The sequence below is a fragment of the Budorcas taxicolor genome, chromosome 9, assembly GCF_023091745.1.
Source record: "Budorcas taxicolor isolate Tak-1 chromosome 9, Takin1.1, whole genome shotgun sequence".
NCBI classification, from domain to species: Eukaryota; Metazoa; Chordata; class Mammalia; order Artiodactyla; family Bovidae; genus Budorcas; species Budorcas taxicolor.
This window is the reverse complement of record NC_068918.1, coordinates 40,920,136-40,934,198: the sequence shown is the minus strand read 5'-3', so window position 1 is coordinate 40,934,198 and position 14,063 is coordinate 40,920,136. Positions and strand designations below refer to the sequence as shown.

General features: G+C 33.2%; 1 protein-coding gene across 1 annotated transcript in view; it reads right to left on the bottom strand.

Moving 5' to 3' along the window:
• ASCC3 (activating signal cointegrator 1 complex subunit 3) overlaps positions 1-14,063 on the bottom strand; it is a 315,102-nt gene that overhangs the window by 66,017 nt on the left and 235,022 nt on the right. The window contains exons 33-35 of the mRNA XM_052645754.1: positions 11,739-11,864; positions 5,933-6,044; positions 5,611-5,745 (exon numbers count right to left, since the gene is read on the bottom strand). Of these exons, the coding sequence (XP_052501714.1) occupies positions 5,611-5,745; positions 5,933-6,044; positions 11,739-11,864 (373 nt within the window). The remainder of the gene's footprint in view (positions 1-5,610; positions 5,746-5,932; positions 6,045-11,738; positions 11,865-14,063) is intronic.

The window sequence follows — 14,063 nt, the reverse complement described above, 5'->3', positions numbered from 1 at the left end:
ATAAAAGGTAGTTGGTATAATTGTTTAATGAATATATTGAGAAGACAAGATTCAAATAAATGGGGTTGCTATCATAGAATAAGTGAAGAGAAATAGTCTCAATATAATCTTCAGTTTTACACCTAGATTATTTTACTATTTTTACTATCTTTACTCTTTACAGAATATTTTACTATCATTTAAAGACAAAAAAAAAAAGACAGTGACATCTAAAAATGTAAGCCAGAAAACAGCTCAATTTCTTAGGAAGAAGATAGGTGAAAATGGGATTTTCAAAAGAGGTGTTAGTAGAGAAAAAAACTTTAGTGGGAGTGTGTTTTCTTTTTAGGTGTTGACTAAAACAAAAGATTTATATTTAATAAAGTTATAATTAACAGGAATTAGTTCTTGAGTGTGTAACAGACTGTCAGATTCAGAGATACAAATACCACCTCATTTCCCCCCTATATTCTGAAGGATAAAAAATAGTCCAAGTATCTGGTGAACCCAGAGAAAAATACCATACAGATGATACATTTTTATCAAAGCCTCATCCTTGCCTCTTCTGTTCTAAAATAGAATGATCAGCATCTACCATACCAAATATGATATGCAAAATTCCATCTTCTCTTTTAGTTCTGTTAGTAGTTTTATCATTTGTAAATATCTTCTAATCCTTTTTGAATCTATAGATTTTTGGCCTACATTATATTTGTCAAGTGAAGTAATAAATTCTCTGAGTTTATTACCTGCAAGATCAGATGGAGCTTCCTATTAATTATGAAAGTTATCTGTGTTCACAATCTATTCTTACAGTTCATGATTTTAATATTTGTTAACTGATTCAAAGCCTTTACCTCTTTAGACTGAAATGCTCCAATCATATACTTTCCATCATTGGAGCAGCTCTCCTGGGCCCATTCAAACTTTATCCATGATGTTCTTTTGATGTGTGGCCAGCAGAAATGTATATAGCAAATCTTATGCACAGGAGAGATTAACTTGAAGGAAGAATACTGTATCCTATTTTGTTTTTAGAGACTCTTTTTCATGGTGGACAATATTTTGCTGTGATTCTTGGAGTATCACATTGTGCTGGGGACCTCAGTCAGGAGCAACACCTAAGTCTATCATAGTTTATTTCCATGCCCATAGTTTATCTGTGCATTAAGACACACATACACAGAGTTTGTCACTAATGTTCACTATTCTATCCCATGCCCCTAGAAAGAGCCTTATACATTATCGGCATAAAGTAAGTATTTTTTTGATGAATCAGTATATAGTCTGTGGGTAGAAATGTGACTGGTGGAATTTAATATGGACTTGAATAGAGTAAAATATTAAAGATAAACATCCAAATTATACATACTTCATCACATGCTTAAAATATTTAATTTCATTTAGCCTAGCTCTACTATTTGGAAGAGTTTAGTTTTCATCTTTAAACTCATCCTTTGTCAAAAGGGTGATATTGTCAGTATACTAAATGCTATTCTACAAAATACCAGGCTGATCCTAACCAGCCTACTGACAGAGGAAAGGACAAAAAGGACAGAATTCAGAAGACAGGGTACACATGTACCTAAATGTTAGGCATTTTTTAAAACCAAACCTGACAACATTTTGGTATGGAACACTGGTAGAGGGAAATTTTAGGGGCCAAAAACACTGTGAAAGGAAGCATACCATGAGATGATCTGATTCTATGGCTTTCTCTTTTTAGTTTTGAAAGAAAAACTATTGGCAATAAAATTGTGAAAGCGTGAAAATGTAGTTGCTCAGTCATATCTGACCCTTTGCGATCCCATGGACTGCAGCCCGCCAGGCTCCTCTGTCTGTGGAATTCTCTAGGCAAGAATACTGGAGTGGATTGCCATTCCCTTCTCCAGAAATGAAAGTTGCTCAGTCATGTTCAACTCTTTGCAACCCCATGACCTATACAGTCCATGGAATTCTCCAGGCCAGAATAGTGGAGTGGGTAGTCTTTCCCTTCTCCAGGGGATCTTCCCAACCCAGGGATCTTCCCAACCCAGGGATCGAACCAGGTCTCCTGCATTGCAGGTAGATTCTTTACCAGCTGAGCCACAAGGGAAGTTCAAGAATACTGGAGTGGGCAGCCTATTCCTTCTCCAGAAGATCTTCTTGACCCAGGAATCGAACCAGGGTCTCCTGCATTGCAGGCGGATATTTTACCGACTGAGATATCAGGGTTCATGTGTTTTTAAATGCCTGGTAAAAGTCAATGAATGTTTTAATATTCTTTTTTCATTCTATGGATACCTTCTAGTTTGTTTTCTCTGCACAAACAATAATCACATTGGAACATAATTAGAACACCTAAAATAAAAATCTTAATGAACATAATTTCTGCATGTAATTTAACCGAAAGTTAAATACAATATGTAGCCTAAAAAAGGCGAAAACTTTATGCACTACCAAAGTTAAACTGATGAAAATATTACAGTGAATTCAAAGTAATGCCCAAGAGAATAGAAGCTTTTCAGTTGTGATCTTTTCAGGAATACTAAAAATTCCTCTTAAAAATAATTAAATTTTAAAAATAAAAAAGTTTGAAAATGACTTTAGAAACATTAGTGACGGTATCTAAGTAAAAGAAGATGCTGACAGCAAATAAATTACAATACTGTGTTGTTCAAAAACATAAGGTGACATTTTAAACACTATAAAAACAAAAACAGTGCTGGTAGACAAGAGGACTTTCACACACGCTGTTTTTCTTTGCCTTCCTGTGTTTGTCATACTCTCCTCTATAGCTCCGCTTGACCACTTCTTTCTCCTTGTTTCAAAACCACAAGGAGATTTAATATGCAGTTTTGGAAGTGAGAGCAGAGATGATAATGAAACTATGTTGAGACTCACTTAGGAATCTCACGTGTGGCCACAGAATAATATTTAAAAACACTTCTCATTGAAAGAATGATTTCTAGAAATTGCATTATAATTACTTCAGACACAATCCTGATTTATTATTTAATGTTTCTCTGTTATACTTATGTTCTCGTATACATAGAGAATAGTTTCTAAACAAGAAGTTAGCAAAAAAGCAGTACCTACAGATCTCCTTTTCCTACATTTGAGTCCTACACTCCTGACGCCCCAACATCTTCACTCAAAAAGAGGGCTCACTTAAATATTACAGACTTAGTTAGATACTACCGAGCAGAAGCTGAGAGTTTCCTGGATCAAACACCATAGGATGAAGACATTATATCATTGTTGCTGTGGAGATCATTAAGGGGGTTTGCTGAACAACATCTACGTAAATATACTGTAGTTTACTTTAAATACATTTGCAGATGATTTGTTTTCCTTATTATTCACAAAAGAGTTGACTCTATTTTAATAAAGCTATACCAGGAGATTAGCATACGTCTTTTTAGGCAGTGTGATACTGGAAAGAAAAAGGATGCTGAAAGGATGTGAACAGACCACTTGTTTTGATCAATATCTTTTTATGTACAAGACAAAAGAGAAAAATGATTGAATTCCCTTGGTACTATATACATTTGTGGTAGTAGGTGGTTTGATCCCTGGATCAGGAAGATCTCCTGGAGGAGGGCATGTCAACCCACTCCAGTATTCTTGCCTGAAGAATCCCCTAGACAGAGAAATCTGGCAGGCTACAGTCCATGTGGTCGCAAACTGGTGGATACAACTGAAGCAACTAAGCCTGCCTGCACAAATCGTGGGTGGAAGAGGATACAGAATGTAAGAGGTATATGGTATTCACAAACCTTTATGGAAACAATATGTACCTAGTCTTAACATGATATACTTTAGACCTCCCACCTCAGCATTTTCCACCTCACTCTGGGTGTGTGTGAGAGAGAGAGACGAACACACACACACACACACACACGCACGCACACACACACACACACACACACGCACACGCACGCAGGAGAGGCAGGACAGGGTAGTGGTTAAGAGCTTATACTAAGGTGCTAGACTGCAAACTACTCACTGGATGTGCGACCTTGGACAAATTGGTTAGTCCTTAAAGCATGAATAATAATGAGATTTTATCAATTTCAAATTAGTGACTGCTGTTAGGATTAAATGTTTATCAATGTGAAGTTCTTAGAATAGTGTCTGGCACATGAAAAGTGCTCAAAGGTGTTATCTATTATTATGTGTTTCCAAGCACTTTTAAATACTAAATTAGGCAAATACATCAATGTAGGTAAATATGAAAGACACATTATATTCTTAAATCCAACAGATACTAGTTTAACATGCTGGCTGAAATTAATCATTATTTTACTGTCTTTCCCCTAATCTTGTTTTTATGAATCTGTCTAGAAAATGATAAAAAAAATCTCATTCTTAGAAATCTAAAAGAAATTCTTAATTAAAAAATATTCTTATCTCAGAAATGAGTTAATTTGACAAAAAATAATTTTTTGATAGCTGTCTCATATACTTTAATCCTCCTCTCATTTCTATAGCGCAAACAATAGGAAACTGATTTATACAGGATCCATCCACCCATCCATCAATTCGTTAACAAATATTTTCTGACTCATTACATTGTGTGTGGCTCTGTAACACAAAGAAAGCTATACACTAGTTTCTCAAAGGGAAAACGCTGAAACATTGGAAAATTGTGAGGACACTGACGTCTACTGAGAATGATAAAGCAATATGAAAGGTAGGAAAAAAGCTAATAAGTAAGTGAACTACAGCAGACTCGGTGACTTTATAAGAGAAGAGCCTTAAAGACATTATAGTCCAAGGGGTCTTAATGTTTTAAAAAAGTACCAACATACCTGAGGGGTAAAATACAATATTTGCTGCTGCTGTTCAACCACTAAGGTGTGTCCAACTCTTTGTGACTGCATGACCTGCAGCACGCCAGGTTTCCCTATCCTTCACTATCTCCTGGATCCCAACTAATATGCCAGCAAAGTTTTATGGTAAATTATTATACATAAAGTCAACAAAGAAAAAAAAATACATAAATAATATGCAGGAAAGAAGTGAAGTAGATACCACTAATAGTAATTTTAACTTCAGTATTAAATTTAGTTCACAGATTCCTGGCAAAAAAACAAAATAAGCAGAGTATAATTTTTTACCATGTGATAAAGCTGACTTCATATTTTTTTCTTGAAAGGGGGGGATGGGAGGAGTTAACTTTTCTGGCATTAATTCTAAGAGAACTTAATCAAGTGGATCCTTATGTTTAAAAACTTCAGCAATATCATGGATTCCACAGAATTCCTCAAAAAAGCAATAAGAAAAGCTTTCAACTATAATTCACAAAGCTTATTACACTGAAGGATAGGGTAATCACCTGGCTGTTGAGGACAGCCCAGTTTATAACTATTATCCTGGCTTAAATATTAATAGTGCCAGATTCCATTCTCAGGCTGACTCAAATTTGGATGATAAATTACATGGTCATCTTATCCATGGAGAATTTGGCCCAGATATATTGGTTTGTAGTGATCTTGTTTGACAGAGCAACAAACTTCATAAAGTTTCTGCCAAATCTCAAGAGGAACTAGAAGGCAACATTTTAAGACTCAAATTAAAAGAGAAGGTATAACATATATAAAATATAATCCCTTTATATGAAAAACAATGCAATAATATGAAACTCACACTTAGAATTGAAAGCAATTCTTCAGTCCCACATTCAGGTTTTAAACGCTCCTTGAACATTTTAACTGTTTGGTGCTTCAAATAGTAATAAGAGGCAATGCGGCCATATGTCAGAGGCTCAATGCTCCGATTATCCTATTTAAGAAGAAAGATAAAGAAATGTAAATAGAAAGTACAATAAATATATTCATAATATTAATAATTCATACTGCATGTTGCTATTGCAACATTTCATTACAGTTTTTGACTATCATTAGCAAAAGCCCTATTGTTAGGAAGCTGGGCAATCTTTTCAGTTGGAATGTATATGACCCAGTCTTACCTCTCCAATTTCAATACAATAGGAATGTTCCAATTCAACCAGGGACTTCTCAACCAGATTGGACAGAAACTTGTTCACAGAATCATGGCTCACATCACTCAAATTGTAGTAGCTAGAAAACAAGCAAGGTCATTATTTGTTTCAAAATATTTCCTGTTAAAACTGTCACTTCAATTTCACTTTGCTCTTTTCAGAATTAAAAAAAAAAATCCATTTGTAGCAAATCAAAGAAATAAAGCAACTGCAATTGTCATTTCTACCTTACAGATAAAATCCTCATACTGGAGTTTATTGATACTGATGAAGAATGGCAATACATTCAAAATATGAAGGACAAGCAGTTAAAATTCAGCAACACATTAAAAAGACACTAATTTTCCAGCATTAAAACTATTTCAGTTTATGCATCTACAGCAAACTAAATCTATGTACTAGATTCAGAAGCGGCAAGAAGCTTATTACATATAAACATATAATTCCCTTTTATATGTAAAACTCATCCGGAGTAACATTAAAAAACTCAAATAACTATTGATTTGGGTAGTAGATACGTTCTTTTAGGAAATTTGGTCAATTGTTGTTCCCTTAAGGAATATTCTAAAGATTAGAAGGAACATCTTCAGGCTAATAAAAAAGCATTCTAACTATGCTTATCTATACAGAAAACATACAGGTTCAGCTCTATATACCTTCTACATAAAAATTTCAGGACATGCAATTCACCTTAATGCTCCTCCCTGTAACTCCAAGAGGTTTTTGGCAAATCCCTAAGATTACTAGGAATCTGTGCCTGGGAAAAGATCCAAGAGGTGAGGGACCATCCCCACAGTCATGGCAGACCGCTAATTCCTGCTGGGTGAATCCCGTTCCCTAGTCAGCGTGAATTACATGCCCTACCTCCATCCAAATCAAGGACACAAGCCTCAGAGAACAGACTGTCAATACTGAAACACCAACAAGAAGGTCTAACATCTGTATAGGACTAGGAAGGGGTCGCACAGAGTCGGACTGCACTGAAGCGACTTAGCAGCAGCCGCAGCAGGAAGGGGATAGTCAGAGCCTGGGGAAGAAAGTGTTAACAATCTCAAATGGGAGAGGCCTTAAGGCCTGCCAAGTATGGTGATTTTCTGTCTTCCAAGGGAAATAGTTGGGGTCAATACTATAAAAATTTATTTAAAAACACAAAAAGCCGGATTTAAATCATGGCAGAATATATTTTCATTAGAAAGAGAAGTTAGCCCAAATATTTAGGTACCCTCAAATATAAGAGTTTCCGTTGAGTGTGGATTAATAATAGGTTATTTATTTAAATCATAATTAAATGCTAAGGATTTTCTTATAAAAGAGAAATAGTTTAAATTTTAGTCTGTAGACAAATTATTGCCTTTCCTGGAAAAGTTCTTTTCATAATCCCAAATGAAGCAATATTTATCAATGAACAGATAAACACCAGCTAGATCAGTGCTGTTGTTAATTTAACCAAAATGTAACCAGCCATATGTGAAGGTGAAAAACCAGTATTAGAAACCATTACAAAATACTTCCTTTATTCTGAATTATGACTGAGAAGCATATAGTCAGAATAATTTATACTGCATTAGAGGTAAAAATAAAAATTCTGGACATTCAAGGTTCCATAAAAGAGACAGATCCCCAAAGCTGTTTCAAATTATTAACAATTTTTTTTCTCTTTTATATTTTTCCCAACAAATGAAATTTATCAGCCAGACTTTGTGCAATGTAAGTGCTTACTTTATATTTCACATTCTTTTGGCTTGCTAGGCCTATAAATTTTCCAATACTATTGTCAGCTGTCTGGACTAATACAACATTGATAAAATTATATCTAACTGGACAAAAACTAGCGAAAATGTGTCCAGGACACTGAATAAGTAGTACTATTTGCAGAACACAAATCAAGCTATTCTTTATGCAATTAAAATTACAGAAAGAAGACATTGTGAAAATAATATTACCATGAAAAATGAAAAGTTGTGATTCCATTTCATCTATAAGTTTATTAGGCTATTAGAAAACAAAAAACATCTCATGGTTGCTGCTACAGATAATCACAGACATTCCCATATAAAGATAACTGGAATGTCAACTTTACCACATATTATGCTTTAATGAATTTTAATTTTAATTAATTTTTAATGAATTTGGTACACTTAAAAATAATACTTAAAACGATTAATGATAAAAACTTTTCTCTAAAAATGATTCTTTTAAAATTATTTATTTTATTCACTATTTCATGTATTTATGATATATTGTGATGGGCTAAAATCCCATCTGAAGTTTGTTTATTCAAATCTATTGGAAAATATTTTAAACTACTTTGTGGCTTTTATTCAGATAAAGTAGAGTCAGGATAAACATGTTTTAAACATTTATAATGAGTTTCAAAAAAAATTAAGTAAAATCATGACTCTGAGACTCCAACAAATTATCTAATGACTACAGTAAAATATTATTCATAATCTAACTTGCTAAAAACTAATAGCATTTTTGGAGCAGAATAACTTTAAAAACTTCCATTGATAAATTTCTTAATATAGTTGTATTTTTCCAACATGCTCATCAACATTATTGACCTGTATAAGAGAAATGAAAAATTCAATTTAAGTAATTGAACTGACATTCAATACATTCAATATTGAAACTTTTATCCTTACTACATATGGGGGTTATCAAGAATTTTCAAAATCCCTAAAATTGTTTTCTTCAGATATTCTGGCATATGTAAGTGATTAACTTTATTTTTTAAAAGTGACAACTTTAAAAACAGAGAGTAATAGTTTAAATATTACATTGTTGAATATAATAGTAAAAACACTTTTCTCCTATGCAGCCAACACAAATAGTAAAATGCATATAATTTTGCTAGTGATGACTTCACTGATCTATACCAAGTATTATTACTTTTTGTTAATATTTGAATTGAGATTCTAAGGTTATATAAAAATTTTCATATCCATTTTTTAGATCCCATAAAATTTTGACAGAGAGTATATTCTGACACACTTTTGTGAATAAAGGATGGAGCTTATATTTACATAATCTTCATTAGTAGCATTATATGGCCTTTGTTTTTAACACGTGAACGTTTAGTAACCATGCAATTTCTAGCCTAAATAATTATAAGCATTTAGCTTAAAAATTACATATTAATTTTAATAATCACTTTACCAGCTTGAAAAAGCATGCAACTGCTAAGTAAAAAGGTTTGTTTTCATGTTGCACTCACCACAGTAGAAAATTTATAATTTATTGGTTATTAAAACAGAAATATTATACAACTGTTTAATTATGGATAAAGGATACAATGTAGTTTCATGCTCACTGCATTGAATCATCAAGTCATTATCTTCTCTCTGCTCTAAACAGACAGCCTACCTTTTTTGTCAGCATGGTATTTCATTTATTTCACAGAGAAACCCAGTTTCACAATAATTGACTTGTCAGAGGCTGTAATTTACGAGGCTGAGCTCTGTAAGATTTCTCTATATTGGACTCAACCTGCACACAAGCAGGGTTGAATATTTACAATGCTGTTAACAGGTGCTGAGTTGTTTAATGATTCTAATAGCCAGAAGCGTACTGAGAAAGCCAGCGGGATCACAATTACAGGCTGTTTGAACACAACAATTACTAGTCCCCTGAGAGGTGTGAAAGTCAAAGGCAGTTTGATACTGACAGCATCTAGCACATGGGCTAGACAGGCTACTTCTATTAGCAGTCCGCTGGGAAAAAGTTTAAACAAACCTCTCCCTATCATAAAATTTTACAAAGTTGATTACATTTAAGGAATCAAAAAGTAAAACAAGCTTAAAAAAATTAACTTTAAAAGATCTTATCAAAAGATAAACAAGAATACCTCACATGAAACCTCGTTATCTTTTCCAACCTTAAAAAGAATGAAAGTTTACCAGTTGAAAAAGAGAGATTTTATTGTAATGTAAAACATAGATAAAGTCACACCAAACAGTCTGGATTTAATGTGAATAGTGGCAGTCATTTCCTGTTTGGTTTATGTAAACCCGGCCAGAGATCTCGCTGGGAAATTTTTCATCAGTATAGAAATGCTGCTGCTATAACTGTCAGTACTGAGAAGTCATTTGTTACAGCACCATGCTTTTTTATGTTCAGATTATGCAGCAGTAATAATGACACAAATAATGGAAGTGGTTACAGGGACAGCTGAAACTACCACAACATTTTTTTCCCCTAGAAATATTTAGAAGCTTTCTCAGGGGAAAACAGAGAGTAAAATTGAACATACAAATTGAATTCAGAACTCAATTGAAATATATTATATTTCATGATGCACCAATACATGTGTTTATATATATTTAAACAAACTAATGTATACATATGTCTGTATCTACATATTTAACCTTATAAATATATATCTTTATATGTATTTACATATATTTGCATATACACACACACATGCATATCAAAACATAAAAAATATACATAGACATACAGAGAACAACCCAGGAACTGAAATCTTTCTCAACATAAATTTTATTTTGGGTGGTGGTGTGGTGTGGACACTTTACAGTAATATGAATAAATGAAGAGGGTTGGAGAATTGGGTGATATTTATCTATATGTATTTCAGGAGTGGTGCTTGCTCTTTCAATTTTTAAATAAACTTCAGTTTCTCCTTGTCACACATACCTGCATGCACACAAGTGTGTATACAAGCCCCTCCCACCCAAAGAAAAGTCAAATCTCAATTTATGGCACTGAATGACAGGAAGTATGAAGTATATATTAGAACTACACATAATACAAGCTCTTCATTTGAGACAATGATTTTAGTCTTCTTAAAACTTTTACCAGATCTAAAAGTAAGTGGAAAAAGTGTACCAATTTCCTGTGCTTTTCTTTGCTCTGGCTTTGTGGATAGGGGCTTTTAACACAGACAACAATAAAAAGATATTAGAGCCAATTAGAAAGAAAACTGCAGAGCAGGTAAGTAAAATATGCAAATTGTTAACTTTATTTGGGCCCTTTCTCTTGATGTGAAATATTGCTTAAAAATTTTTTTAGTGATATTAAAAAAATAAATCTGAGAATTTCTACATTTCAACAGGGAAGTTCAAATTATTTATAACATTTATGATTATGATTGGCCTTCTTAATGATATGATAGATACTGTCAGTCCTCTGATCAAAAACCAACAAATGTTCTCATTTCACCCAGAATAGAAATCAAAGTTCTTACATGGGTGCCGAAGGCCTCATAAGACTAGTAAGACCACTGACCACCCACCCACAATCCCTAACCTCATCTCCTACTACTCTCCACACACCCCACTTATTTCACTTTAGCTATATATTCTTTTTGCTGCACCTTCATCACACCAGACATGTCTGCCTTAGAACCTCTCCTGTCCCCCTGGCCTGAAATGCTGTTCACTAGATATTTATGTGGTCAACCTTCTCACCTCTTTCAAATCTTTGTTCAAATGTCACCACTTATCCTATGTCTACTAAGTAAACCATATCTACTTTCCATTTCCAAAACAATATATTTAATTTCTGATCAAGAAAGTGAGATTTGAGCCAAATTTTTAGATATGATTAATTCAGTTTTAGGCATGCTGAATTTGAAATGATGGTAGGAAGTCCATGTGGCAACATTCAGAAGGTTGGTGGAGAAATGAGACTCTACTTGATGGAGAGCAGATGGAGTGAAATATTTTGGGTCCTCCACAGACAGGTGGTGTTTTAAATACAAAAAGGATCTTTAGAGAAGAACGATAAAGATAAATAATAGTCCTCTGCTCACCTGGGGTTCATGATAAGACGACGGAAAAAGTAAGTCCAGGTAATATAATCCATTGCGTCTTGCTTAGATGTTATTGTACCACCAGCAATCTCTGCATTTAAATGGTCAGACAGCACTCCTAATAAACTACAGAGTGAATAAGACATGGGAAACATACATGAAAATTAAATGAAAAACACTTGAACACATAGTCTAGACTCGAATTTGATGTTCCAAGATATAGGACAAATGTGTTTCCTGTAATTTATATACTTTGTATATAAGTTTGGTGAAATGAATTGCTGGGTGCAAATAAACACAGGCTGATAGGAAGGGAGCTAGTAACTTTTACAAGAAGATGAGAACCAGCGTGAGAGGAGACAAGAGATGACACGCCTTGGAGAGCAGAATTTTCTTCTAGGGCATTGGAGTAAGTACGGAATAACACTGAGGCAGACGATAGAGGAGTTGGTAGGAAATGGGGGATAGTTATGTTGGTGCAAGGATATTCCCTTCACTAATTCAGTGAATATTAAGTTCAGTCATATGAGATAAAGATACTAGGTGTTGTGGAATATAGCGATGATCAGATGCACTGAAATATTGGAACAACAAAGTGGTCATTTCAGTTTCTTATATAAAATACAAAAAAGGGAAGTACTGTCCAATAAAGGATAAAAACACGTAAATTATGATACATGGAACAATATGTAGTATTAAAAACAGCTTCCACAAGGATGTTTTTAAGGATATGAGGAAAAGGTCATAATAAACTGAATGAAAAAAAGTTGCTATACTCCTCTCCAGTCATCAGTGGCAGAGTGTAAATCTGTATAGTTAATTTGGAGGGCAATTTGGCAATATTATCTATGTGAACAATCACTATGACCCAGCAATTTCACTTTTTCATTATCACCTGTTAGGGAAACTTTCAAAATTTAGGATAGGGAAGCAAAACCCTTTACTGCAGCAATATATGTAAGAGAGAAAACTAGAAACTCTGAATGCCCATTAATAGAGAAGTTAATATATAACTCCTGTATATATATTTTATAGAAGATAAAATATTACATCAAATGTGCATATTTAAATTTTTAATCCATTTTTTACTGAAGTATACACAGAAAAAATTACATAAACTATATACATACAACTCAAGTAATATTCACAATGTGAACACATCTGTGTAACCAATGCCAAGATCAAGCATTCCCACTGCCTCAGAAATCTTTTCTTTGTGTTTTTTATTCACTCCTCTTGCTCAAAAAGTATTTTCGCTTTTCTTTACCTTAATGTACTGGCTTAGGTCTCTAGCACAATGCTTAATTACCGGCAGTGGTGAAAGCAACATCCCTGTATAATTTTCTATCTCTAAGAGAAAGCATTTAATATTGAACCCTTGACCATGGTATCTGAGGTAGATTTTTAGTAGATACTCTATCAGATTAAGAACATTTCCCTATATATTTGTTGGCTAACAGTTCTTATTATGAATGGGTGTGGAATTTCATCAAACACTTTTTAAAATATCTGAGATAATCATATAATTTTTCTCATGTTTTTCCTGCTAATACAGTGAATTATATTCAGGTATTTTCAAGTAATAAGCCTTTGCACTTATATTGTAATTAGCTGTAATATGTTCTCTTTCTATACATTACTAGATTTGATTTGAAGTTTTATATAGGATTTCTACATTTATATTCATGAGAGACACAGCTCTGTTACCTTCCCTTCTGGTAAATTTATCAGGTTTTGGTATTAAGGTTATTCTAATCTCATAAAGTAAGTTGGCAGATATTCCTATCTTTTCTACTACTATAGAGCAGAAAAGAGTTCATGTTCAATTTCTTCCTTAAATGTTGTAAAGAATTCACTAGTGAAATGCTTGGATCAGAAAATTTCTTTGTGGAATGATTTAAATTTCAGATATAATTGCTTTGATAGATAGACTATTTAAATTTTCTATTTCTTTTTGTGTCAGTTTTAGTAAGGTTTTTTTAAAAAGAATTTCACCATTTGATATAAAATTTAAAAATCTGCATAAATTTTTTCAAATATTTTATTATTTAAATTTTTTTCATATCTTTTGATCCCTGATATCGTGTTGTTCCTTCTCTCTTTCTTCTTGACCAGACTAAAGGTTTATCAATATTATCGATAAACTTTCGGCTTTGCTGATATTTTTTTCTAATGTATATTCGGTCTTAATTCATTAATTCTTTCTTATGTTTCTATCTTCTCCTTTGAGTTCAATTTGCTAATTTTTTTCAAATTCTTGAGATGGATATTCAGATAATTCATTTTCCCTCTTTCTTTTAAAATATATATTTATGGTCATAAATT